Here is a 26,638-nt window from a genome sequence, read left to right on the forward strand (position 1 = left end):
TAAGGTACTGTATTAAGAACAGGAAAACAAAATGCATAGACATAGGATAATGGGGGACACCTGGCTGAATGAAACTACATGTGAAAGGGATCTAGGAGACCTAATAGACCACAAGTTGAACATGAGTGAAGAGTGCAATGCAGCAGCTAAACAGGCCAATGCGATTTTAGGCTGCATCAATAAAAGTATAGTGTCTAGATCAAGGGAAGTAATAGTGCCACTCTATTCTGCTCAGGGCAGGCCCCACCTGGAATAATACTGTGTCCAGTTCTGGGCAAAACAATTCAAAAAGGACACTGAGAAGCTCGAACTGTGTCCAGAGGAGGGAGACCAAAATGGTGAAGGGTCTGGAAACCATGAAGCCCTTTGAGGAGAGACTTGGGGATCTGGGGATATTTAGCCTGGAGAAGAGAAGGTTGAGAGGTGATATGATGATAGCCCTGTTCAAATACTTGGAGGGATGTCATATTGAGGAGGGAGCAAGCTTGTTTTCTGCTGCTCCAGAGAATGGGAGACAATGGAGCAATGGATGCCAAGAGATTCCAGCTGAACATTAGGAGGAACTATAGTTTTTTGTGGGTTTTTCGGGCTATGTGGCCATGTTCTAGAATTTCTTTCTGGCCACATGGCCCAAAAAAACCCCCAAAACTATGGATGCCGGCCATAAAAGCCTTCGACTTTACATTAGGAGGAACTTCTTGAGGGTAAGGGCTGTTCGACAGTGAAATATGTTGCTTAGAGAGAGTCTCCTTTCTTGGAGGCCTTTAGGCTGAGGCTGGATGGCCATCTGTCAATGGGGCGTTTTGATGGAGAGTTCCTGCATGGCAGAATAAAGGGGTTGGATTGGACCAGGGACCTTTTGGGGGTCTCTTCCGAGTCTAGGATTCTATGATGATCATCATGAGGATGACAGAGAAGCCATGGTTAAGAGGTGATAGGATAGCCCTCTGTGTGTCAGGGCATGCAAGTTGGCATTGTCATGTTGTGACAGAATAAAGGTGTGGTAAAGGGCAGGTGAAACTCTGCTAATCACCCTGCGTTGTAATTAGAAGGGCAATTAGCCAAGGTGACAGTGATGCAGCCCATCAGCAGACGACAAACGCTGCCCAGAGTCTGCATGGAGTTGGGAAGCATGCTGGGAATTGTAGTGCTTTCCATGCTGTTGGGAGTAGCAGCCTTCTCCTTCGTCCTGGAGAGGAGTGACCAGTGGGGTGTCCAGTGGGGCTCTGTCCTGGGCCCAGTCTGCTGTTCAACATCTTGATCAATGACTCAGAGGAAGGAATCGGAGGCATGCTGATCAAGGGAGTCTCCTTCCTTGGAGGTCTTTAAACAGAGGCTGGGTGGCCCTCTGTCAATGGGGATGCTTTGATGGAGAGTTCCTGCATGACAGAAGAATGGCGATTGACTGGATCAGGGCCCTTCTTGGGGTCCCTTCCAACTCTAGCAGTCTATGACCCAAAAGAGAGAGTGGGGCACAGCAGCCCTTCCCAACACAGAAGCCCAGGAAAGCCAAGACCAGTCCCCCAAAACTTAAGAACACTTGGTCCCCAAACTTCACCTTTTAATGGAATTTGGGACATCAGCTCCCAGAATTCCAGGCTCTTGGCCAACATGGCTGAGGCTTCTGGGAATTGAAGTCCAAAATCAGTTTGGGGACTTGGAGGGATGCCTCTGTTGGATTTCACTGCTTCGCACGCTGAGATCTTCTTGGAATTCAGATCCATGTCTACTAACACTCCCATTTCCTGTTTTTGCGCAAGCATGTCCTTTTAGGATGCTGATAAAACTTTTTCTACCTCATTTATCCTCAAAATGATTCATAGAGCTGGAAGGGACCCCAAAAAGGGCCCTGATCCAGTCCAACCCCCTTCTTTTGCCATGCAGGAACTCTAAATCGAAGCCTCCCCATTTTGACTGATGGCGATCCAGCGCCTGCTTAAAGCAGAGCCTGAGAATGAATATGCACAAGATTTGTGAGTAAACATTTACTTTTTAAGTAAACAGAGAGAAGGCCTCAGCAGGAACCATTTATTTTTAAACTGAAATTACCCAGCATCTTCAAACTAATCCTGGCGCTGTCCAGATTGTGGGTACAGCTTGATTGTGTGCAAATCCATTTGGGGAAGGGGGGGGACATGGAACCATTTGGACCCCAAGAGCCCCCTTTTGGCCTGGGCAGCACTGGAGGGGGCAGGAATGCAGTGGAAGGGTCCCAAACCCCCATCCCAAAAGGGGGGGTCTGGGGGAAGATCCTTCATATACACCATGCAGGGAGGGGGCCCTCAGGAGAACAAGGGAAGCTATGTTAGGCAGCCCCCTCCCCAAACACAAGCCCATCGTGCGAGAGCACTGCCGCTGCTCCCTCCCCTCCCGCGAGGCCAGATGCCGTCCAGGGCTGACTGGCAAGAGGGTCAGCAACAGACCCAGCACCTGGGCATGGCCTTGTGTCCAGCAAAGGCACTCCCTTCTCGCCCATGGCACTCTCCTTCTGCCCAATCAAGGGTCAGCGGGCGCTCCATGGATCCCCTCTTGCGCCGTCCCCGCTGCTTCTGCCCGGCGCTCCAGGGCCAACTGCATGCTCCAGATGCTGAGGGGCCGCATGTAGGCAAGCGAGCGGTAGACTCTCTTCTGGCAGTAGGCCTCAGGGGTCTGGAAGGCCATGCCCAGGCGCTCCCAGACCGTCCGGTAGCACCCTTCAGCTGTCCGGAAGCCCTCCTTGACCAGGCCCTGGGGTGGCAAAGGTGAAGAGGAAACAAAAGGGTCAGGGCTGCCCATTCTCCGCCGCCCCCCACCCCAGCGGCCTGCACCTACCTCTTGGATCATGGTGGCTGCCAGGGAATAGACCACTCCCACCCAGACCTCGTCCGACTGGATGCTGGAGGTGTCCGGCACCCCATCTGGCCGCATGCCATTCACGGCCCCCATTGTCCCCTCCGAGAAGCCCAAGACGTTCACCTCATAAATGCTCCGCAGTGCACTCTGTACATGCTCCATGGGGAAGACCTGTAGGAAATGGTTGGGATCCGGTTAGTCTCAATGGGAGTGAGGGGTCTGTGGTCCTGAACCCAGGGATGTGTGGGCCTGAGCCCCTTCTTTCTCTGCCCCCAAACCAATGGGAGTGAAGGGTCCTAGGGATCTGTGGCCCTCAGCCCCTTCCCTCTCTGTCCCCAACCTGATGGGAGTGAGGGGTCCCAGGGATCCGTGGCCCTCAATCCCTTCCCTCTCTGTCCCCAACCCAATGGGAGTGAGGGGACCCAGGGATCTGTGGCCCTCAATCCCTTCCCTCTCTGTCCCCAACCCGATGGGAGTGAGGGGTCCTAGGGATCCGTGGCCCTCAATCCCTTCCCTCGGTGTCCCCAACCCAATGGGAGTGAGGGGTCCGAGGGATCCGTGGCCCTCAGCCCCTTCCCTCTCTGCCCCCTACCCAGTGGACATGAGGGCTCCCAGGGATCCGTGGCCCTCAATCCCTTCCCTCTGTGTCCCCAACCCAATGGGAGTGAGGGGTCCGAGGGATTCGTGGCCCTCAGCCCCTTCCCTCTCTGCCCCCAACCCAAAGGGAGTGAGGGGTCCAGGGGGTCTGTGCCTCCAAACTCCCCGTACCGTGGTTGTGTTTCTCCTGCGTGTGTTTGTGGGGGGACACAGGAATCCACCCCTCATATCCATGGCAGGAACGTCGAGCCCACTCCCACCACAGCTGCCGCGTATTTGGGGAGCACTTGTGGCAGGGGTTTCAGAGGCTCAGGCCACTGGATGGACCATCGTGGGCCCCCTACCCTCCTCCTCCTCCTCCTCACCTCATACTCCCCCTCGCCCAGACCGCAGGCCCGGAGGAACCACTGACCGGCCAGCTGGTCAGCCATGATGCTGTTGGACGAAGGGCTGCGGCTGCTGTCATAGTTGTAGTACCTCCCTGGAGCAGTCGAGTGACCGGTGTGCGAGGGGGAGAGAGAGCAAAGGGTCAGCCAGGCCATGGCCAAGGGCACTGCCGCTGGGTGCCCCTGGCCCAGGAGAGGAAGCCCACCGCCACGGATCCTGAACCTACCATTCCAGAGCAGTCTCTCAAAGGCCGCTGTACCTTTGGCCAGGATGGCGGAGTATTTCTGCAGGGCTTCCCCCTCACCCAAGATGTCAGCCATGCGGCGCATCATGCACACAGCGGCCAGCCAGAGACCGCCGCAGTAGGCGCTGCCAAAGCAAAGGAGGAAGAAAGAAGGCGAGAAGAGGGGTGTTGGCCCAAGCTTAAGGGTGTCCCAAGCCGGACCAGCAGCGACAAAGTCCCGTCGCCCCATAGACAGAAAATCCAGAACGTGGAAGAGTTTTGGATTTTTTAAAATTGCAAAACCACCAAAGAAATGCTGCATCTCTTTCATAACAGCGCCAGCCCTCTTGACCTGGTTGTTAAAACATTTGGTTCTAAGGAAGCAAAATGGCTGCAAGTGCCAAGCTTTTGCTTTTCTGGCTCGCTTGACCGGAAAATCACGTATTTTAAGGCACGCGCACACGCCTGGCGAGGTTGCTATAGGCAAGGCTGGGCAATAATATTATGTTTAGCTGTCTCTCAAATTGCGCAGGCTTCTTTCAGCTCCTGCCAGAAGTATGGGGGAAACAATCTTAAGAAGTGGCCCTTTCCACTGGAAAACTATTTGCCCTGCCTTGCTCCCCCCCACAGCCCCTTCTTCCTGCCCTTGTGCAAGGAATTCTGGGACTTGTAGTTTCTGAAGGGACCAGGCACATCAAAGCAGTTTCCAGAATCACAGAACCATAGAGTTGGAAGAGACCTCAAGAAGGGCCATCTTGTCCAGCCCCCTTCTGCCATGCAGGAACTCTCAATCAAAGCATCCGTGAGACAGATGGCTGCCCAGCCTCTGTTTAAAGACCTCCAAGGAGGCAGACTCCGCCAAAATCTCCAAGGGAATATATTCCACTGCCAAACTGCCATTACAGTCAGGAGGTTCCTCCTAATGATGAGGTGGAATCTCTTTCCATGTAATTTGAATCCATTGCTCCGTTGTCTCTTATTCTCTGAAGCAGCAGAAAACAAGCTTGCTCCCTATCCTTTTAAGTATTTAAACAGGGCTATCCTATCCCCTTAAACTTCTCTTCTCCAGGCTAAACATCCCCAGCTCCCTAAGTCTAGGGCTTCACGGTTTCCAGACCTCCCACCATTTTGGTCACCCTTCTCTGGACACGCTCCATCTTGTAACTGAATTGTGTTGCCCAGAACTGGACATAGGATTATTCCTGACCAAAGCAGAATAGAATGGCGCTATGACTACCCTTGATCTAGACACTAGATCATTCCCCCCATATAAACCACGCAGCCAGAGAGAGAAGCCCCAGCCAGGCCTGCCAAGTGGCAAAGGGAGGTCCACTTGGGGGGTGAAGTGGGTGCGAGAGGCAGTGCCCCCCTCCTGAGCCACTCAGGGCTACAGGAGACCCTTTGCAAAAGGGATGCGGGGAAGAATGAGAGAGGAAGAGGAGGTGGAACCCACAAGTTCTGCAGTCACCTCCAACCCCCTGATGGCCACAAGGATCCATGTGGCAGCCCCACAGAAGAGCTCATCTTAAGGCAGGAAAAGCAGGCTGCTCTGGTTTGGTTCTGGAGGAGGAGAACAAACTGCTTTCTTGGCAGAGGGCTGTTTGTATCCATGGCTCCATTGTGTCCCATTCTCTGCAGCATCAGAAAACAAGATTGTTCCCTCCTCAATATGGCATCCGTTCAAATACTTAAAGAGGGCTCTCATATCTCTTTTCCAGGCTAAACATTCCCAGCTCCCTAAGTCTTTCCTCATAGGGCTTTGTGGTTTCCAGACCCTTCACCATTTTGGCAGCCCTTCTTTGGACACATTCCAGTTTCTCAACATTCTTTTTGAATTGTAATGTCCAGAACTGGACACAGGATATTCCAGGTGAGGCCTGATCAAAGCAGAATAGAAGGACACTAATACTTCCCTTAATCTAGACACTATACGTCTATTGATGCAACCTACAATCGCATTGGCCTTTTTAGCTGCCGCATCGCACTCTTGACTCATGTTCAGCTTGTGGTCTACTTAGACTCCCAGATCCCTTTCACATGTATAAGTCTGCTTAAGCCAAGTGTCCTCCATCCTAGATCTATGGATTTAATTTTTTTCCTATCTTACATTTCTCCATGTTGAATTTCATTTTGTTAGCTTTGGCCCAGCTTTCTAATCTGTTAAGATCATTTTGAATCTTGAGTCTCTGGAGTATTAGCTATTCCTCCTAATTTGGTATCATCTGCAAATTTGATAAGCATGCCCTCTATTCCTTCACCCAAGTCATTGATGAAGATGTTGAATAGCAAACTGGGCCCAGGACAGAGCCCCACTGGACACCCCACTGGTCACTCCTCTCCAGGAGGAAGAAGAAGAGGAGCCATGGCTGCGCACCCTTTGGGTTCAGCTGGTCAGCCACTTACTAATCCAACTAACAGTTGCAAAGCCTGGGAAGGGCGTTTTGGGCAGAGGGAAAGCAAGATGGAGGGCAAGGGGGGGGGCTGACACAGGACCCCCCTCTCTTTTAGGAGCCAGTTGCCACTTACTGGGGGGGCGGGGAGAAGAGGAGACCAGACTCAATTATTAAAGAGAAGGCGTATATTGAGTGGGATTGCACTATGTGTTGTGGCTCCTTCACATTCTGTGTCTAATGTGGGGCAGGGGTTCTCCCAGGAAAAACCACAGAACAGACCCCTCAAACGACCCACATCTCTGACTCACAGCTGGGCAAACTTCTTGGCACAGGGCTGACCTCCTCTAAATCCTCCCAATGACCTCTATTTCCCTCAGCAGCCGATAACCATTGGCACCAACTAAGCAGAGAGACCACTCTCCCTTGGAGGTCAGACCCAGAACTGGACCAGGGGCTGGGTTTGCACTGGCAGTACTGGGAAGGGGTCTGTGTGTTGGGGGCTGCCCGGATCAGGCAAGAAACCAGAGGAATTTTGCAGGTGGGCTTCTCCAATGAGAAAACAGTACAAGATGGCTGGACACTTGGTTGCCTGGGTGGGAACCCAAAGTCACCGAAGTGGACAGTCCCCGGCTGGTGCCAACCTAGGGGTCTCACCCATAGTCCCCTCAAGAGGAGCGAAAGCCCCGATGTCCTTGGCATTACCCTCCAACCGGCTTCCTCCCTGCTGCCCTCTCACCTGGCACCGGTCACCACCCAGGCATCGTAGGTCTGGTCTGCGAAGCCAGAGTTCTCGATCAGGCCATCCCCATCTGTGTCGAACTTCAGCTCCGAGTCCATCACAGCCTGTGAGGGAGAGGAGGCCGAAGTGGAGGCATTGGGGGTCCAGGCTGACCCACGGCCAAAGGACAGGCCATTCCTTGCTCCCCCTGCCCGAGAGCTACCTGGCAGACCGGCCACATGTCCTGCAGGTAGGTCGAGTCTTTGGTGAGGTAGTAGTCGCGGTACACCTGCAGCACGAACTTCAGGTTGAGGTCCTTCCAGTTGGCCGTGTCGTGGATCAGGTAGGCATTGACGCGCTGCCAGGGTTCGTCGTCTGGCATAAATGGGGGGGGGGGGCGACACTCAAGGCCATGGGAGAGACCCCTGCCCACCTACCTCCAAGGCATGGGCCTCCCCAAGGGACTACATATTCCATCAGCAATGCATTCCAAATTACAATCGTCCCTCCATATTCGCCAGGGTTAGGGGCACAAGACCCTTACCATGAATATGGAAAACTGCAAATAACAAAAACCACCATGTTCCTTACCTGAGAGGACACCTCTCTAGGAATCTCTAGGTCCTGAAGTGCAACTCTGGAGCTACAAAGGCCTAGCAGAGTATTCTCTCTAGGAATCTCTAGGTCCTCAAGGGCAACTCTGTGGTCAACGTCTGACATACAATGACCATAGAACTGCAATGGAGGAGCTACAAAGGTCTACTAGAGTATTCTTTCTTTGAATCTCTAGATATTAAAGTAGTGCAACTTTTAGTTAAGGTTGACCATAGAGTTGCGCTGGAAGACCTAGAGATTCCTAGAGAGGTATATATTAATCAACTCTGTGGATAATCAAATCGGCAAATATCAAGGCCGCAAATATGGAGGGATGAGTGTACTGCTGCTGGTAGGACCTTGTGGAAAGCCTCAAACAGACCCCCCCCCCCGACTAAATAGATCCCAAGGCTATGAGGCCAGAGGTGGGGGGGCCCTGATCTTGCCTCTCTCAGGTACAAAGCTGCTCAGAAGGAATGTCATTTCCCACCAAAGTGAGAAAGCGTTTTCTAGCTGGGGTGGGGAGGGTCCTATCCACATTGCCCCCAAGGGAGGGTCACAACCCTGCAGGGAAGCTATTGCATATCGCAGAATGGGATAGGAGTGGATGGCCCTCGTGGTTCTTTCCAACATTATGGTTCTATGATTCTATGGCCATGCTCCTCCTGCTCCGTTCCTCCCTCGTGGAGAAAAGGAAAGGGGGCTAGTGCTTAGGAGGGGAGAGCTGTGGGGCTTACCTGGCTCCCCGATGTCGTGGGGCACCACATTGCGCAGTTTCACCTGGGCCGTCTGCCCGTCCATCAGGTAGAGCCGGGGGCGCAGGTCCTCGTGCAACACGGCCGCCGCTGGAGGAGAAGAGAAGGATGGTTAATGGCTGTGTCCAGGGGGGGGGTCTCCTGGCAGAAACACCGCCTCCGAGGGACAGCAGCCCAGCCCAGAAAGTCCCCAGACCCACAGCTCTGCATCACATGCCTGGCAGAGAAAAGGCAAGAGGGGCAAGGAAGGGAGGGACCAAGGCAGGACCCATTTAGACCCCTCACTCCAGGCCCACGGATCTCTCACTCCCATTGGGTTGGGGGCAGAGAGGGAAAGGGCTCAGGCCCACAGACTCCTTGGACCCCTCACGCCCACCAGGTTGGGGGCAGAGAGAGAAGGGGCTGAGGTCCAAGGATCCCTCACTCCCATTGGGTTGGGGGCAGAGAGGGAAGGGTCTCAGGCCCACAGACCCCTCACGCTCACTTGGTTGGGGGCAGAGAGAGAAGGGGCTGAGGCCCAAGGATCCCTCACTCCCATTGGGTTGGGGGCAGAGAGGGAAGAGTCTCAGGCCCACAGACCCCTCCCGCCCACTTGGTTGGGGGCAGAGAGGGAAGGGGCTCAGGCCCACGGACTCCTCATGCCCACTGGGTTGGGGGCAGAGAGGGAAGGGTCTCAGGCCCACATACCCCTCGGGCCCCTCATGCCCACTGGGTTGGGAGCAGAGAGGGAAGGGTCTCAGGCCCACAGACCCCTCACGCCCACTGGGTTGGGGGCAGAGAGGGAATGGGCTGAGGCCCACGGACCCCTCACGCCCACTGGGTTGGGGGCAGAGAGGGAAGGGTCTCAGGCCCACAGATCCCTCGGACCCCGCACTCCCATTGGGTTGGGGCAGAGAGGGAAGGGTCTCAGGCCTGCAGACCCCTCAGATCCCTCACTCCCATTGGGTTCTGGGCAGAGAGGGCTCAGGCCCATAGACCCCTTGAACCCCTCACTCCCATTGGGTTTGGGGGCAGAGAAGGAAGGGGCTCAGGCCCACAGACCAAGATCATTCAAAACCAGCTTCAGTGCTCTGAGAGAAAGGGCCCAGAAGCAGGATGGTGCCTGGGCAGGGGGCTGGATTTTGGGGGATGGAGTGGGGGGTCTCACCTACCCATGTCATACTGGAGGCTGAGCTCCAACTTGGGCCACAGCATGGCGAGAGCAAAGGAGGCATAGAAGTGGACGTCATAAGTGTTGTACATCCGGTACTCCTGGCCTGGAAGGAAGGAAGGAAGGAAGGAAGGAAGGAAGGAAGGAAGGAAGGAAGGAAGGAAAATGGAAAAACTCACGGAGGGCTTTCTAGGTCATACCCAGCACTTTGAATTGTGCCCAGAAACAAATTGGGAGCCGCTGGAGCTGTTTCAAGAGGGGCACAGTGTGGTTTCTATAATCTGTCCCAATTAATGGCCGGGCTTTCAGCTCTTTGGACCAGCAGAGTTTCCATACACTTCTCAGGGGCAGCCTGAAGGGCAGCCTGAAGGGCAGTTACAGTCATCCGAATGGGATGCAACTAAGGTACGCACCACCATGAATAGGTCAGACATCCCCAGGAAGGGAACGTGTTTGAAGGGGTGTCATTTTGAGAAGGGAGCAAGCTTGTTTTCTGATGCTCCAGAGAATCAGACACAATGGAGCAATGGATGCTAGGTACAGGAAAACAGATTCCAGCTCAATATTAGGAGGAACTTCTACATCTGGAAACCATCAAGCCCTATGAGGAATGACTGAGGGAGCTGGGAATGTTTAGCCTGGAGAAGAGAAGGTTAAGAGGTGATATGATAATAGCCCTGTTTAAGTATTTGAAGGGATGTCATATTGAGGAGGAAGCAAGCTTGTTTCCTGCTGTTCCAGAGAAGAGGACACAATGGAGCAATGGATGCAAGCTCCAGGAAAAGAGATTCCAGCTGAACATTAGGAGGAACTTCCTGACAATAAGGGCTGTTTGACAGTGAAATATACTTGGAGATTTTGGTGGGGTCTCCTTCTTTGGAGGTCTTTAAACAGAGGCTGGATGGCCATCTGTTGGGGATGCTTTGATTGAGAGTTCCTGCATGGCAGAAGAAAGGGGTTGGACTGGATGGCCCTTTTGGGGGTCATCACATCATATCACCTCTTAACCTTCTCTTCTCCAGGCTAAACATCCCCAGATCCCCAAGTTGTTCCTCAAAGGACTTCATGGTTTCCAGACCCTTCACCATTTTGGTGGCCCTCCTTTGGACACAGTTCCAGTTTCTCAATATCCAGATGCCCAGAACTGGACACAATATTCCAGGTGGGGCCTGACCAGGGCAGAATAGAGTGGCACTATTACTTCCCTTGATCTAGACCAGGGGTAGGCAACCTTTTTGAGCCGGGGGCCGGGTTGCTGTCCCTCAGGTGACTGGGGGGCCGAAGCCGGGGGGTGGAGCTTCAACCCTCCGGGGCGGGGCCATGTGCTGGGGGTGGAGCTTCCACCTTCTGGGGCGGGGCTGCGTGCCAGGGGTGGAGCTTCCACCCTCCAGGGGCGGGGCCGCGCGCCCGGGGCGGAGCTTCCACCCTCCGGGGGCCAGTCCTCCCCATCTTTGCTGGCCCCTGACGGGGCCCCAGGCCCCATCAGAGACCAGCAAAAAGCTGGTGGGGGCCACCAGCGCTGGAGGGCCCCCTGGAGGGCCCCAGCGATGGCACCAGGCCTCCCAGAGGCCCCCTGCTGCCGTCGGAGCCCTCCTGGAGGGCCCCAGCGACGGCAAAGGGCCCCCCAGAGGCCCCCTGCCGCTGTCGGACCCCTCCTAGAGGGCCCCAGCAATGGCAAAGGGCCCCCCAGAGGCCCCCTGCCGCCGTCGGAGCCCTCCTGAAGGGCCCCAGCGACGGCAAAGGGCCCCCCAGAGGCCCCCTGCCGCCGTCAGAGCCCTCCTGGAGGGCCCCAGCGACGGCAAAGGGCCACCCAGAGGCCCCCTGCCACCATTGGAGCTTTCCTGGAGGGCCCCAGCGACGGCAGCGGGCCTCCTAGAGGCCTGCCGCAGCTGCCGCCGCAGCTGCCCATCGCAGTTTTTCGCCGCTATGGGCGCCGCCAGAGGCTGCTATGGGCGCCGCCATTTTTCGCCCAAAATGGCGGGGAAGGTCGCACGAGACTTCGCCGCCATTTTGCCAACCAAAATGGCGGCGCCCAGAGCGACGAAAAGCTGTGACGGGCGGCTGCTGCGGTGGCGGCAGCAGCGGCAACAGCAGCTAGGGGCCGGTCGGCAGGCCTCCGGGGGCCGCATCCGGCCCGCGGCCCGGAGGTTGCCGACCCCTGATCTAGACACTATACTTCTATTAATGCAGCCTAAAATCACATTGGCCTTGTTAGCTGCCACATTACACTGTTGACTCAAGTTCTACTTGTGGTTTTCTAGGACTCCCAGATCCCTTTCACACATAAAAGTCCCCTTGAGCCAGGTGTCCCCCATCCTTTATCTATGCATTTCAATTTTTCTAAGTGCTGTACCTTATATTTCTGCAAAGAGACTGACCTTCCAGGTAGGCAAAGCGGCCAAACTCCCCCACAACAGGCAGCAGCCCAGAGAGTCCCTGGGAGGCGTCCAAGGAAGGGCCGTCCTCGGGCAGCAGCTCCACCCAGACCGTCCCTCCGTCCGCCAGGAAATAGAGTTCGTTGAAGAGGGCCGACTTGTACCAGGCGGGCAGGTCACTGCAAGAGGAATGGGAAAGAAAGGCGGACAATACTCCATTCGTGCCGCTTGACCACACACCCGCCCACCCGTCCCTGGGTTGTGGCATTTTTGCAAGGAGGAGGTTGGATGGACCCTGCCACCGTATAGCCAGATTAACCCAGGGTCCTACTGTGTGTTTATGGGGGCTTCTCTCATGCCAGGAGGGTCCTTCACCTGCAGACAGGCAAGCAGCTGTTCAACAGCTGGCAGACGGGAAGGGGTTAAATGGGGGTCCCCCTTTTCCTCGGTCAATGCCAGGGAAACTGACCAGGAACTGACCCCCTCCCCAAGGGGCTCATTTGCCAGGCCCAAAGAACCTCCTCTTGCCCAGGAACACAACCTGGCACACAGAAGTATGCTTTGATGGAGAGTTCCTGCAAGGCAGAACGGGGTTGGACTGGATGGTCCTTTTTGGGGTCTCTTCCAAATTTCTGAGTCTATGAAGTATCCCCCTTTCCTCAGCAAAGGCAGAGGTCCAGAGCAAGTGGTGGGCAACTAGGCCCCATTAGCCTCCTAGGAGGAATGTGGGGGGCACACTCCCTAAATGGGTCTGGGGCCATTTTTGTAAGGCACCTTCAGCCATTTTAAGCCCAGGAGAGGTGTTTTTTTCAAAGTAGGCAGCTATTCAAAATCACTTTAGGTTTACTTCCGGTTTTGCAAAAAAGGGCTTTCTCTTTGACCTGAAATTGCCAGGGAGAACCCAAAACATGGCCTAAAGCTCCTGCCCCTTCGTATGCCCCTTCCGCATTTTGGAGCCATGTTTAGACCCCAGGGCGCTTTGGGCACACCTGACTGTCAGGAAGGAATTTCTGCCAGATAATATTTAGTATGTTTAAGCTTTACAATAAGAATGATGGGATTTATAATAGTTTAAAACGTGGTTTTAGCTTGTGGTGTCTGGATTCTGTTCTTTGTAAGGTGTCTGCATCCCTGTTTTTCTGCAGCCAGACATTTGCAAAAGTAGGAAGCAGGCATTGAGAAGGTCAAGGGCCCTTGCTCCGTGGCCCCTTCTGCCCAAGATGGAGTTCCGCACCCAACGCAGGCCATACCTGTCCTCCAAGATGGGCCTCTGCCAGGCCTCGATCTTCTCCTCCCATTCAGGGTAATGGGTCAGCATGTGGTGGCAAAGGGCAGGGCAGGCATCCCCTTCCCGGCCAAAGAAGCGCGTGTACCACCTGCGGACAGGTCAAGGGGAAGGGAGAGAAATGGACATGAAGGGAGAGCGCAAACCGCACTGCTGGTGAAGCAGAATCTGCTGCTCATAAAACCAGAGTTGGAAGAGACCCCCCAAAAGGGTCCTGATCCAGTCCAACCCAAATTCTACTATGCAGGAACTCTCCATCAAAGCATCTGCATTGACAGATGGACATCCAGCCTCTCTGCTCTGCGCCTTTGGATCGATCCAGCTCCAGAGGTCTCTCTCGGCTCCCCCTCTGGCATTGTTCTGGTCATCTTCCGGCTGTCCTGGCAATCCATGTGGCCAGCACAGGGTCCTGGAGCAGAAAACGGCCTCCAGGCCCCTGTTGCCAGTCAATTGCTTGGCCAACAGAGCCCTGTTTAAGTATTTGAAGGGGTGTCACATTGAGGAGGGAGCAAGCTTGTTTTCTGCCGTTCCAGAGAATAGGACACAATGGAGCAATAGATGCAAGCTCCAGGAAACGAGATTCCAGGTCAACATTCAGAGGAACTTCTGGACAGTAAGGGCTATTCGACAGTGGAACATATTCCTTTGGAGTTCAATGGAGTCTCCCTCTTTGGAGGTCTTTAAGCAGAGGCTGGATGGCCATCTGTTAATGGGAATGCCTTGACTGAGAGTTCCTGCAAGCGAAAGAAGGGGTTTGGACAGGATCAGGGCCCTTGTTGGGGTCTCTTCCAACTCTTACGATTCTATGATTCTAGGAAGCTGGCCCTGGGAGAGACCCACCTGTAGTGCTCCTTCTCTTTGGACCCGAAGTGGATGCGCGGCATGTCCCAGGCCAAGCCCAGCTCCAGTGTCCCACGGCCACGGGCCGGCACAGTGCAAGTAGCGCACACGGCAGCAGCGCAGGCCGCCCCCTTCTCCGTTGGGGGACTTTTTCCTGAAAGAGAGAACACAACATACCCATATGCAAAAAAGCACCCTTGGGTCAGAGACATGACCCTCAACCTCAGGCTGGCCCGCCCTTCCTGGAGCTCACCTGGTGGGGATGCCAGCTTGCCGTCTGCCAGAAGGTCTTGCCACACTTCCTCTCCGGTGCCGGCAGGGTTGAAAGAAGTGAAGTGGGTGACTGTAGTGCCTTCCTGGAAGGAAGAGAAAAACCACAAAATCATAGTCAGAAGAGACCCCAAGGGCCATCCAGTCCAACCCCATTCTGCTGTGCAGGAAATCTAAATCAAAACATCCCCAACAGAAAGCCATCCAGCCTCTGCTTAAAGACCTCCAAGGAAGGAGACTCCATTGTACTCCATTGAGGGAGTTTGTTCCCCTGTCGAATAGCCCTTACTCTCAGGAGGTTCCTCCTAACGTTGAGGTGGAATCTCTTTTCCTGCAGCTTGCATCCATTGCTGCGGATCCTGTTCTCTGCAGCAGCAGAAAACAAGTCAGCTCTCTCCTCAATATGACATATGAGGGCTATCATACTGCTCTTAACCTTCTCTTCTCCAGGCTAAACATCCCCAGCTCCCTAAGTGTCTCCTCATAGGACTTAATGGTTTCCAGACCCTTCACCATTTTGGTCTCCCCCTCCTGGACACATGGCTCCAGTTTCTCAATGTCTTTTCTGAATTGTGGCGCCCAGAACTGGACACAATATTCCAGGTGGGGCTTGACCAGAGCAGTATATAGTGGCACTATTACTTCCCTTGATCTAGACACTATGCTTTTATTGATGCAGCCTAAAATTGCATTGGCCTTTTTAAGCTGCTGCATCACACTGTTGACTCATGTTCAATTTGTGGTCTACTTGGACTCCCAGATCCCTTTCACACATATAAATCTTGTTCAGCCAGGTGTCCCCCATAATCCTGTATCTGTGCATTTTATTTTTCTGCCCTAAGTGCAGTACCTTACATTTCTCCATGTTGAATTTCATTTTGTTAGCTGTGGCCCAGCTTTCTAGTCTATTCAGGTCATTTTGGATCTTGATCCTGTCCTCTGGAGTATTAGCTATTCCTCCTAATTTGGGGTCATCTGCAAATTTGATAAGTATGCTCCCAATTCTGTCATCCAGGTCATTGATAAAGATGTTGAATAGCACTGGCCCCAGGTCAGAGCCCTGTGGGACCCCACTGGTCACTTCTCTCCAGGATAAAAAGGAGCCATTGCTGAGCATTGCTTGGGTTCTGTCAGTCGGTCAATTGCAAATCCATGTAACAGTTATACTCCAAGGCAGCATCTTCTACTGTCAAATAGCTCTTACTCTCAGGAAGTTCCTCCTAATGTTGAGTTGGAATCTCTTTTCCTGGAGCTTCCATCCATTGCTCCATTGTCTCTTGTTCTCTGGAGCAGCAGAAAACAAGCTTGCTCCCTCCTCAATGACATCCCTTCAAATATTTAAACAGGGCTCATATCATATCCCCTCTTAACCTTCTCTTCTCCAGGCTAAACATCCCTAGCTCCCTAAGTCTTTCCTCATAGGGCTTCATGGTTTCCAGACCCTTAAACATTTTGGTCACCCTCCTTTGAACACACTCCATCCTGTAAATGAATTGTGGTGCCCAGAACTGGACACAATGTTATTTTGATGTAAGGTACCTTTAAGACACAGCCCTTAGTGATATCAGCTGCAGTATATCTATACTATTAAGAGGGTTGGAGAGGGATTGCTTGCTCTCTCTTCCTCATCCTCTCACTCTCCTGGGGCTGGCTGTGCTCAGTAGCTGCTCATGGATGAAAAAATTACTGCTCTTACATGAAGATTGGACTCTGTGTGGATTCTTACAAGATTGGATTCTAACAGCAGACATCACAGGGTGACCAAAGTAGAATAGAGTGGCACTATTACTTCCCTTGCTCTAGAGACTACTATTGATGCAGCCTAGAATCACATTGGCCTTTTTAGCTGCCGTATCACACATCCCTCATCTCTGGCCCCAGCTGTCAAGACGCAGTGCCCCACGTCTCCCAAAGCTGTGTGCAGAGAAGACCATATGGCTCCTGCTGCTGCTCGAAGTCTGAGGCTTCTTCACCTTGGAGCCCCCCAACCGCAGCATCCTGGGGGTCTTGTGCCACCCCACAGTTCCTCGCCGTGGCCCCCAGCCTCAAATGCCTTCACAGCCATGGTCCCCTTCTTCCTCTCCCAAGCCTAGAGCAACCCCCAGAGATGGCCGCCTCCCTTCTTTTCCTGACCCCTCACCCCCTGGCCCACCTTCTCCCGGCCTGCGATGGCCAAGGTGTAGGAGTTGACCGGCAGGCAGTGGTGCAGGAGGATGCCCCGGACGCAGTGGCCGTCCTTCTGGAGGCTGAAGGGCTCATTCCAGTGGCCGCCCCGACGGTCATCCTTGCTCTCTGTCCCATTCTGGAAGGTGAACATGATGGAGACCTCCACCTCCTCGTCCCGCTGGTTCTCCGCCTCCCAGACGAAGACCCCCACCGGAAGGCTGCTCTCCTGTGGGCAGAAAAGGGCAAGAAAGGGATGTCATGGGAATGCAGGAAGAAAATGTAGAATCATAGAGTCAGAAGGGATCCCAAGGGCCCTGCTCCAGTCCAAGCCCCTTCTTCTGCAATGCAGGAATTCTCCATCTAAGCATCCCCATTGACAGATGCCCATACAGACCCATTTTAAAGACCTCCAAGGAGGCAGACTCCAAAGCAGCATATTCCACTGTCAAACAGCTCTTTCTGTCAGGAAGTTCCTCCTATTGCTGAGCTGGAATCTCTTTCTATGTAATTTGATCTGCAAATTTGATAAGTATGCCTTCTATTCCTTCACCCAAATCATTTATAAAGATGTTGAATAGCAAACTGGGCCCAGGACAGAGCCCCACTGGACACCCCTCTGGTCACTCCTCTCAAAGATCAAAAGGAGCCATGGCTCAGCACCCTTTGGGTTCGGCCAGTCAGCCAATTCCTAATCCTTATTATTATTATTATTATTATTATTAACCTTTATTTATGAAGCGCTGTAAATTTACACAGCGCTGTACGTACAATCTTTTTAGTTAGACGGATCCCTGCCCTCGGGCTTCCAATCTAAAAAGATGACACAGAAGGAGAAGAAGGGAGGGGTGGAGGGAAAGGGTCAGAGGTCCAGCAGTTCCTCTCTACCTCCAAGGCCTGGACCAAGGCAGATGGACTGGAGGGAGGGCTTGGCTTCATCATGGATGGTTAATCTTCTTCCAGGGAAAATACATACTCTCAAGTAGGATAATACATATAAAGTACATAGCAATACAGGACATGATTCAATAAAACAGGCAACAAAGGAACATCAAATAGTAAGCGACAATTATGCAATGCCTGGGAAGGCTTCTCTGAACAGGATGGTCTTCAGCTCCATTTTGAAGCTGGTTAAAGAAGTGATCAGGGCCCTTGTGTCTCGCGGGGGAAGAAGGTTCCAGGAGTGAGCGGCAGCGAGTGAAAAGGGGCGAATCCGGGATGGGGCAGAGGAAATCCTGGGCTGGGACAGCAGACCTTGACTACCAGAACGAACAACGGAGTGGGAAGGTGAGGAGAAATAAGGTCTGATATGTAAGGAGGGGCCAGTCCATGGAGGGCTTTGAATGTCAACAGCAGGAGCTTATAATGAATGCGGAAAGGGAGAGGGAGCCAGTGAAGGGATGCCAACACAGGAGAGAGATGGTCACAGCGGTGGGTGGAAGTGATAATGCGTGCAGCTGAATGCTGGACGGAGATTAAAGGACGGAGGTGAGAAAGAGGAAGCCCAGCCAGGAGGACGTTACAGGAATCAAGTCGGCAGAAGAGGCGGAGAGATAAGGTCAGATTTTGGCAATCTACAAGCCTTGGCTGTGGTCTGGATCTGAGGGATACACGACAGAGAAGAGTCAAAGATAAAGCCAAGACTGCGGGCTTGCTGGACTGGTTGAATAGAAATGTTGTCCACAGAGACAGAAAAGGAGTGTTGAAGGGTGGGCTTAGGAGGAAAGACAAGAAGCTCCGTCTTGGACATGTTGAGTTTCAAACGCTGATAGCGCATCCACTGAGAGACAGCTGTGAGACAAGACGAAACTTGCTGTTCAAGCCTTGGAGAAAGGTCAGGGGTGGAAAGATACAACTGGGTGTCATCGGCATAGAGATGGTAGGAAAAGCCAAAAGAGCTGATGAGTTTTCCTAAGGACAGTGTGTAGAGAGAAAACAGAAGGGGACCCAGAACAGAGCCCTGGGAAACTCCAACAGAGAAGGGAACAGGAGATGAAGTCTGACCCCCTGCAACTACTGCAAAAGATCGGCCAGACAAGTAAGATCTAAACCAGTCGAGAACAGAGTCTGAGAACCCAAGGTCAGAAAGTATGTCAATTAGGAGACACTGATCAACGGTGTCAAAGGCTGCAGACAAATCGAGAAGGATGAGAACAGAGTAAAGGCCATTAGCCTTGGCCTGTAAAAGGTCATTGGAGATCTTAGTGAGAACAAGTTGGAGGTTTGGAAGAGTTCAGAAGTGTAGAGAGTTCATCCAAAGAGGCAGGAGGAAACACAGAAAATTTGTTAGGCGAGGGCGATAGAAGATTATGAGCGGAAGAGGAATCAGGAGGGACTATCTCAGAGCGAATGGTGGTGATCTTTGAGACGAAATAATTAGCAAAGTCATTAGGAGAGAATGATGAAGAGACAGGAGTAGAGGGAGGTTTAAGCAACGTGTTGAAGGTGGAGAACAAACGCTGCGGGCGCCTCTCATTGGCGGAGATCAATGATTTGTAATAATTCTGTTTTGCCATAAACAGGGCGCGTGAGAAGGAAGAAAGAACACATTTGAAATGGATAAAATCAGCCCTCTATTCTTTCATCTAAACCAAGGGGGTTAGGGGTCTGCATTAGTCCCCCAGGAGACCTTTGAGAGTTGCACCTGCTCTCACAAGCAGGAAAAGGAATGCCTCCATATGGGAGGTACGGAGGAATTTTCACCATGTTTCAGGTTTCAAAAAAGGCCTCTCCTGGCCTTTCATTGGCGCAAGAAGGAGGCTACAAAAGGTGATGGAAATGCAGCCAACGCCCCCTAGTGGACATTGTAGAGCATAGCAGATTAAAATGATGAAGAGACAGGAGGAGTGGGAAGTTTAAGCAACATGTAGTGGAGTCTCCCTCCTTGGAGGTCTTCAAACGGAGGCTGGATGGCCATCAGTCGGGGATGCTTTGATTGTGATTTCCTGCATGGCAGAATGGGGTTGGACTGGATGGCCCTTGTGGTCTCTTCCAACTCTACGATTCTATGATTCTATGAAAAACCATTTTGGGGAAGAGCACCAAGATGGCAAGCAACCTCTCCAGAAATCAAAAGTCAGTGTTGACTTGAAAGAACACAACAACAAATGACTAACATTTGGGATCCCAGTGTGATGTTGTGGGTTCGATTGCTGGAGCCCAAGTCTGGGGGACCAATGGCCAAATCCCTGTTTGGTCATTAAAAACCCAGCGATGGCCTTGGGCCAGTCCCATAGACTAGAAAGCTGGGGCAAAGCTAACAAAATGAGAAATGTAAGGTACTGCAATTAGGTAGGAAAAAATGAAATGCTTAGCTATAGGATGGGAGATACCTGCCTTAAGGAAACTTATAAGTGTGAAAGGGATCTGAGAGTCCAAGGAGACCACAAGTTGAACATGAGCCAACAGTGCGGTGCAGGAGCTAAAAGGACAAAGTGATTCTAGGCTGCATTAATAGAAATACAGTGTCCAGATCGAGGGAAGTAATAGTGCCACTCCATTCTGCTTTGGTCATGCCTCATCTGGAATGATCCTGGATCCAGTTCTGGGCAAAAGAATTTAAGGAGGAGGTTGAGACCAAAATGGCAACCAAAACGGTGAAACGCCTAGAAACCATGAAGCCGTATGAGTGGAACACACTCCCTCAATGGAGTTTGGTGGGGTCTCCTTCTTCAGCGGTCTCTAAGTAGAGGTTGGATGGCCATCTGTCAATGGGGATGCTTTGTGAGTTCCCGCGTGGCAGAATGGTGTTGGACTGGATCAGGGCCCTTGGTTGGGGTCTCTTCAGGATTCTATAAAATAGGGTTAGAGTCCATGGAAGCAGCTCAAAGACACTCCCTGAAGGCACAACAATAGCAGCAGCAACCTTTGCTCCTGCTCCAGCCTTTGCCTGAGGGCCGATAGTCAGCCCAGACACAGGGGTCTTGGCCTCCGGTCATCATCTGCGGGGGCAATGGAAGCCAGGCTGGTGGGACCAACAGAACCAGCTCCTGGGCCCAGATGCCTACCAAGGATGCTGTTTCTGGGGCCTTGCATCAATAGAAGTATAGTGTCCAGATCAAGGGAAGCAACAGTGCCACTCTATTCTGCTTTGGCCAGGTCTCACCTGGAGTAATGCTGTGTCCAGTTCTGGGCAAAACCACTGAAAAAGGATGTTGAGAAACTGGAGCCATGTGTTCAAAGGAGGGAGACTAAAATGGTGAAGGACCTGGATACCATAAAGCCCTATGAGGAGAGACTCAAGGAGCTGGGGGTGTTTAGCCTGCAGAGGAGAAAGTTACGAGGTGATATGAGAGCCCTGTTTAAATATTTGAAGAGAGGTCATATTGAGGAGGGAGCAAGCTAGTTTTCTGCTGCTCCAGAGAACAGGAGACAATGGAGCAATGGATGCAAAGTACAGGAAAAGAGAATCCAGCTCAACATCTGGAGGAACTGTTTGGCTGTTGACTCATGTTCAACTTGTGGTCTCCTTGGACTCCTAGATCCCTTTCAGACGGAGAAGTCTCCTTAAGCCAGGTGTCCCTCATCCGATATCTGCACATTTTAATTTTTCCTATCTAAGTGCAGTGTCTTACATTTCTCCCTGTTGAAGTTCGTTTTCTTCGTTACTTAGCTACTCCTCCTAATTTGCTGTTGTCTGCAGATTTGATCAGCATGCCCTCTATTCCTTCATCCAAGTCATTGATAGAGATTTTGGATAGGAAACTGGGCCCAGGACAGAGCCCCACTGGTCCCTTTCTTTCCAGGGTGAGACGGAGCCACGGATGAGTGTCCTTTGGGTTCGGCTGGTCAACCAATTGCAAATCCATTGAACAACTGCATTGTCTAAACCAGATTTTATTAACTTCTTTGCAAGAATGTCATGGAGAACCTTACTGAAATCGAGAGATGTCTCCGTAACGAATTCCTGCCAGAAAGGATTTAATATGACTTAGGGGTTTAAAATAAGAATGATGGAATTCATAACAGTTTAAAAACGTGGTTTTAGCTTGTGATGCAGAAAAAGGGTTAATGTGTTTCTAATGCTAAGAATTTGCTTGAAAGGGAAGGAATGCGGAGGAGTGATTTCTCTCCAAAGGCTTGCCTTTAGGGAAGGAGGGTGATGGGGGGGGATTTCATAATGTTGGTTTAAAGTTGTGTATTTATATAGTTTATATACGGTAGTTTTATATTTTGATATTAAAGGTTAATAGTTTTATAGATCTATATTGATGTTTAAAGATAGAGATATAGACTGTTGTAATATGGATTAAATTGTTAACTGCGGGTGCCTCTTGTTCAAGATTGTTGATGAGAAAGAGTTTCTTCTCAGACTTCTGGCCAAAATGCCGGACACCTGGACTTTCGACCATTTCCTCCCAGTTTCTCGCAACGCGGGGAATTATAGGCGATCATATTTTAACACTGGTTTGTGGGGCACAGCTGTCATATTCATCTATAAAAGTGTCATCTATGTTTTTCACCTTTAGACTTTAGACAAGAAAGGCACAGAACTGTCTGTTATTTCATTTCTGCAACAAAAGCTGTTATTTCATGAATCTGCCTGAAAAAGATCTGCGGATTTGGTGCTGCCTGACAATATTCTCTAACTACCGTATTTTCCGGCATATAAGGCGAATGGCATAGCCACCTCCCTGTCTCTGGGGTCCTTGCTGGCTCCTCTCCCAGTCAGCAGGCACTCGCACCGCTGGAGGAGGCCTCTCAGGAGACCTAAGAGGATCCGCGGCAGCTGGGCTCTCACTGCCATTTTTTTCCAAAAAGCAGCGGGGAAGCGGCTCCAGAGCTGGCTGGGCTGAGGAAAAGAGCTGGCCCCTTAGTCCTCCGCGGCATTGCCGCAGCCGCCAATCCGCCAATCCTCCAGCATCTTCAGAAGTCTTCTGTGGAAGCCCCTGGAGGAGCGGAGGATTGCGGGTGGTGGCGGCAGCTTCCGCGGAGGACTTCTGAAGCCGCTGAAGGATCGGAGGATCCCTGCTGCCAGTGGCAGCGGCGCGGAAGAGTAAGGGTCCGGCCCTTTTACTCAGCGATGGTTCAGAGGAGTAAGGGACCAGCCCTTTTACTCTGCCCAGCTGGCTCTGGAGCCACTTCCCCACCGCCTTTTGAAAAAAAATGGTGGCGATAGCCCAGTCACCACGGATCCTCTCAGGTCTCTAGAGAGGACCCCTCCAGCTGGCGGGAGACCCCATCAGGGGCGTCCAGGGATGCTCTCGGTGGGCGACGTGGGGGGTCGTCTTATACCTCCCGTTGGCTTATATGCCGGAAAATACGGTAAACACTTGAAGGGAGGTCATACTGAGGAGGGAGCAAGCTTGTTTTCTGCTGCTCCAGAGAATAGGAGACAAAGCAATGGATTCAAATGAGAGGAAAAGAAGTTCCACCTCAACATTAGGAGGCACTTCCGGACAGTAATTACTGTTTGATGGTGGAATCTATTCCCTCGGAGTCTCTTTCTTTGGAGCTCTTTAAGCAGAGGCTGGACGTCCATCTGTCAAAATGGGAATGTTTTGATGGAGAGTTCCTGCATGGCAGAATAAAGGGGTTGGACTGGATCAGGGCCCTTCTTGGGGTCTCTTCCAACTCTAGGATTCTATGATTTCTTAGAGGCTTTTAAACAGAGGCTGGATGGCCATCTGTCAATGGGGTGCTTTGATAGAGAGTTCCTGTTTAAAGCACCAGAATCCCCCCCTCCAAAAAAAACCCAAACCCAGACCTCATGCTAACAGAGAAAGGCAGTGCCTCCTGGTTGGACCAATCCTATGGGTGGGATGAGATCTCCATGGAGCACAGGGCCACCTTCCCCACACCTGGGAGAACCCCAAAGGCATAATGCAAAGGCCCCAGACCTTCCCCCTGAGCCCACTCCCAAATCAGTGCAATTTCAGGTCATTATTCCATCTGACATGGCAGTCTGGCCTCAGAGGGAGAGAAGGACCACTGGACTTGAGCCCCTTTGCCGTTCCTTAGAATCATAGAACCATAGAGTTGGGAGAGACCTTAAAAAGGACCCTGATGCAGTCCAGTCCCATTCTGCCATGCAGGAACTCTCAATCAAAGCCTCCCCATTGACAGATGGCCATCCAGCCTCTGTTTAAAGACTTCCAAGGAGGGAGAGTCCACCAAAATCTCCAAGGGACCATGATCCACTGTCGAACAGCCCTTACTGTCCACTCTCCTTTGGGGTCATGTCTTTTTAGATTGTTAGCCTGGGAACATGTATTACTGTCCTCCTCAGTTCCTCATGATCTTCATCAGACTCGTGTCTCTTGCTTATGCGCGAAGGACGAATGGGGTGCATGTCCGCGGCTTCATGTCATTTCAGGTCGTATGCCTGACTGCAAGGCTTTGAGCGGATCCCAAAAGAGCGGGGTATGAATGCCATAAACAACAACAACAACTTCAATGTGCTCTCGCTCACTCACCTGGTAGTCGTGAGGGATGATGGGGGTGATCTGGCGGCAGGTGAGGACAAGGTCCTGGCCGGGCAGCTGGTAGACGCTCCATGCGCGCGGGTAGAGCGCATGGTAGAAGGCATAGTGACCACAGAAACTCCAGTTCCAGGCCTGCAGGCGGCTGGGACGCTCCACCGACAGCACCTGTTGGTAGGCCGTCTGTCCCTTTCGGCGCAGGCAAACCGTGAACTGCGAGGGGGGCAGAAACGGGGGGCACAGGGTGAGAGGCAGGAAGAAGCCTCCATTTTGCTCCCAGGAGGGAGAGGACCCCAAAACATGGGCTCCAGCTGGGCGGCAGCACCCCGAAAGGCCCAGAGGAGGATGGAGAGTGACCATGCAAATGGGGACAGGGGAGGTGCTGACCCTCCATCCACTAATGCCCCCCATGCCACGCACCTGGTCAGCAACGACGGTCTTGTAGTGGTAGAGGCCTGGGTTCAGTTGCCACCGGCAGAATTCCCCCCGCCAGCCCCGCGTGATGGTCCCTCCGCCGAAGCCCCCCAGTGGGCAGCCTGGAAAGGAGAGATGGACAGATGGACCGGTCAGTCTCCTTGCAGGGGCCGCCTTTCCCTTGCAGGACGTGCCCCCCGCACCCGGCATTGACCGTAGATCTGTCGGAGGGGCTGAGCGTTGAAGAGGTCGATGAAGGGCTGCTTCTTCTCCAGCTGGGTCTTCCGGTACCACCACTTGAAGTACCTGCAAAAGAAGACGATTGAGAGTTCCTGCATGGTAGCATGGGGTCAGACTGGACGGCCCTTGGGGGTCTCTTCCAACTCTCTATGAATCTGTGAGTTCCTGCATGGCAGAATGGGGTTGGACTTGGCGGCCCTTGGGGGTGTCTTCCAACTCTATGGTTCTATGATTGAGAGTTCCTGCATGGCAGAATGGGGTCGGACTGGACGGCCCGGGGGGGGGGGGGTCTCTTCCAACTCAATGATTCTCTGTGAGTTCCTCCATGGCAGAATGGGGCTGGATTCCTGGGAAAAGGCTCAAAATGGTGGCCCTGAGGGTTAGGAGAGAAGGGAAGGGCCCATCCATCCCTGTCTGTGGGGCCGCCACCCACCACTACTCCCTTCAAGACCCTTCCTTGGCTTTGCCCTCCATCCCTCCCTTTGCTAGCCCCTTTCTGTCCTCCTTAAAACTGGCCTCAGGACTCCACTTGAGGCTTGGATGGCGCAGAATATGGAGGGACTAATGGCTCCCTTGGTGGACCAGGAAACCCCTGCCCAGCTCTCTCCCCCAGAAGCCCCAGCCTTTCATTCCCTGCCATTCCGGCCGCCCAACCCAAGCGGCAGCAGCAGCCATAAGAGCCTCAAAGGCGGCCTTTGCCCAGGAGGAGGAGGAGGAAGCGTCTGGCTCGGCAGAGCTTTAACTGCTGTGGAATTCTGGGAAGCGTAGTTGGTTGCAGTGCGGTTGGACTCCTTCTTGAAAGGAGGAGGAGGAGGCACCCAGAACTGGACTGGGGCTCCAAGTGAGGCCTGGACAGGGAGTTCCTGCACGGCAGCAGAAGATGGGGAGGTTGGGCCTTCTGGGGGTCCTTCTGGGGGTCTCTCCCAACTCCATGGTTCTATGATTCTAGGCTAAGGAGGGCCTCATGGCTCCCTCGGTGGACCTGGGGACGGGGCTTCCTTCAACGCCATCGCATTGGCCTTGTCTGCTGCAGCATCATGCTTCTGGCACACAGTCAAATTATGACCAAGAGTAAGAGAATGGCATCACAGAGTTGGAAAGGAACTCGGCAGCCTTTGGCCCTTGACTCAGGTGGTCAGGGACACAGGAGGGAGGTTAAGGGCCAGTAGCCAAAGAGGTCAAGAGGAGGAAGAGTGACCACGGACAGACATTCCGGCCACTCCAGGGCAAAGGCTGCCCAACCGGACTGTCCGCCTGAAGGGCTGGCGGTCAAAGGTGACCCGGAAGTGAACCACCACCACCAGCAGCCCCGGAGGCCGACCTTTGACCCCTGACCTGAGGGCGAGTCCGAGGTGGCGGAGGGCGTGGGCGGCGGAGACGTCGGAGGCCTGGTAGGGCTTCCTCCGCTCGGGGAAGCGGTGAGCCAGGCACAGGCGCCAGCCCCAGCGAGGGACTCTGAGGCCCGGCCCCAGAGAGCCCTCGAAGCCCGACATCAGGCCTTCCTCATCTTCCGAAGGAACAGCGCCGCAAGACGCCCCGCCGCACGCTCCGACTTGAGCCATGTCCGAATGCAGCGAGCGCCACTGACTGACTGAGCTGACTTCCGCCCCAGCCCTACTTCCAACGCCAGGCCACGCCCCTTCCCCGCCCCTCGGCCAATGGGGAGACGGCGCGGAGGCGGAAACACCCGAGCCTTCCCGAAGGCCTCCAAGAGGCTCCTCCTCTGCGTTCTAGACCGTAGACTATTCAGGCCGAAGGGTTCCGGAAATACCCGAACCTTCCCGAAGGAGAGGCAAGGGGCGGAGTTTCCAGGAGGCTCCTCCCCTGCGATCCAGCGCGCAGATGATTCAGTTGCGCAAACAATTGAGCGGAAGGGGAGGAGGAGGCGGGGCCTCCAGTAGGCTCCTCCCATCAAGTCCCGCGCTCTTCCCCTCCTCAAGGCTGCCAATCCCAGCAGGGCAGAAAGAGGCGAGTTTTCCCG

At 53.1% G+C, this 26,638-nt stretch overlaps 1 protein-coding gene across 3 annotated transcripts; it reads right to left on the bottom strand.

Moving 5' to 3' along the window:
* Positions 1 to 26,462, bottom strand: GBA2 (glucosylceramidase beta 2). Of its 3 annotated transcripts, none has more exons than XR_016277999.1 (18): positions 25,993 to 26,462; positions 24,632 to 24,723; positions 24,424 to 24,539; positions 23,998 to 24,216; positions 16,572 to 16,811; positions 14,403 to 14,505; positions 14,150 to 14,303; positions 13,275 to 13,400; positions 12,028 to 12,203; positions 9,651 to 9,755; positions 8,482 to 8,589; positions 7,374 to 7,525; positions 7,169 to 7,275; positions 4,076 to 4,185; positions 3,795 to 3,910; positions 2,812 to 3,003; positions 1,238 to 2,727; positions 1 to 1,189 (listed from the first exon to the last, which is right to left on the bottom strand). XR_016277999.1 is itself a non-coding variant. In XM_089498750.1 (17 exons), the coding sequence occupies exons 1-17, from the start codon at positions 26,217 to 26,219 to the stop codon at positions 2,497 to 2,499; spliced, it is 2,607 nt and encodes an 868-aa protein (XP_089354876.1). In that variant the 5' UTR covers positions 26,220 to 26,462; the 3' UTR covers positions 1 to 2,496. The 3 variants fall into 3 exon arrangements, 1 of the variants encoding a protein (XP_089354876.1); XR_016277998.1 differs by having other exon boundaries at positions 4,043 to 4,185; XM_089498750.1 differs by having other exon boundaries at positions 1 to 2,727; positions 4,043 to 4,185.
* Positions 26,463 to 26,638: the final 176 nt, after the last annotated feature.

Source organism: Sceloporus occidentalis, unplaced genomic scaffold, assembly GCF_023333645.1.
Source record: "Sceloporus occidentalis isolate IW3139 unplaced genomic scaffold, rSceOcc1.0.p SCAF_1, whole genome shotgun sequence".
Lineage (NCBI taxonomy): Eukaryota > Metazoa > Chordata > Lepidosauria > Squamata > Phrynosomatidae > Sceloporus > Sceloporus occidentalis.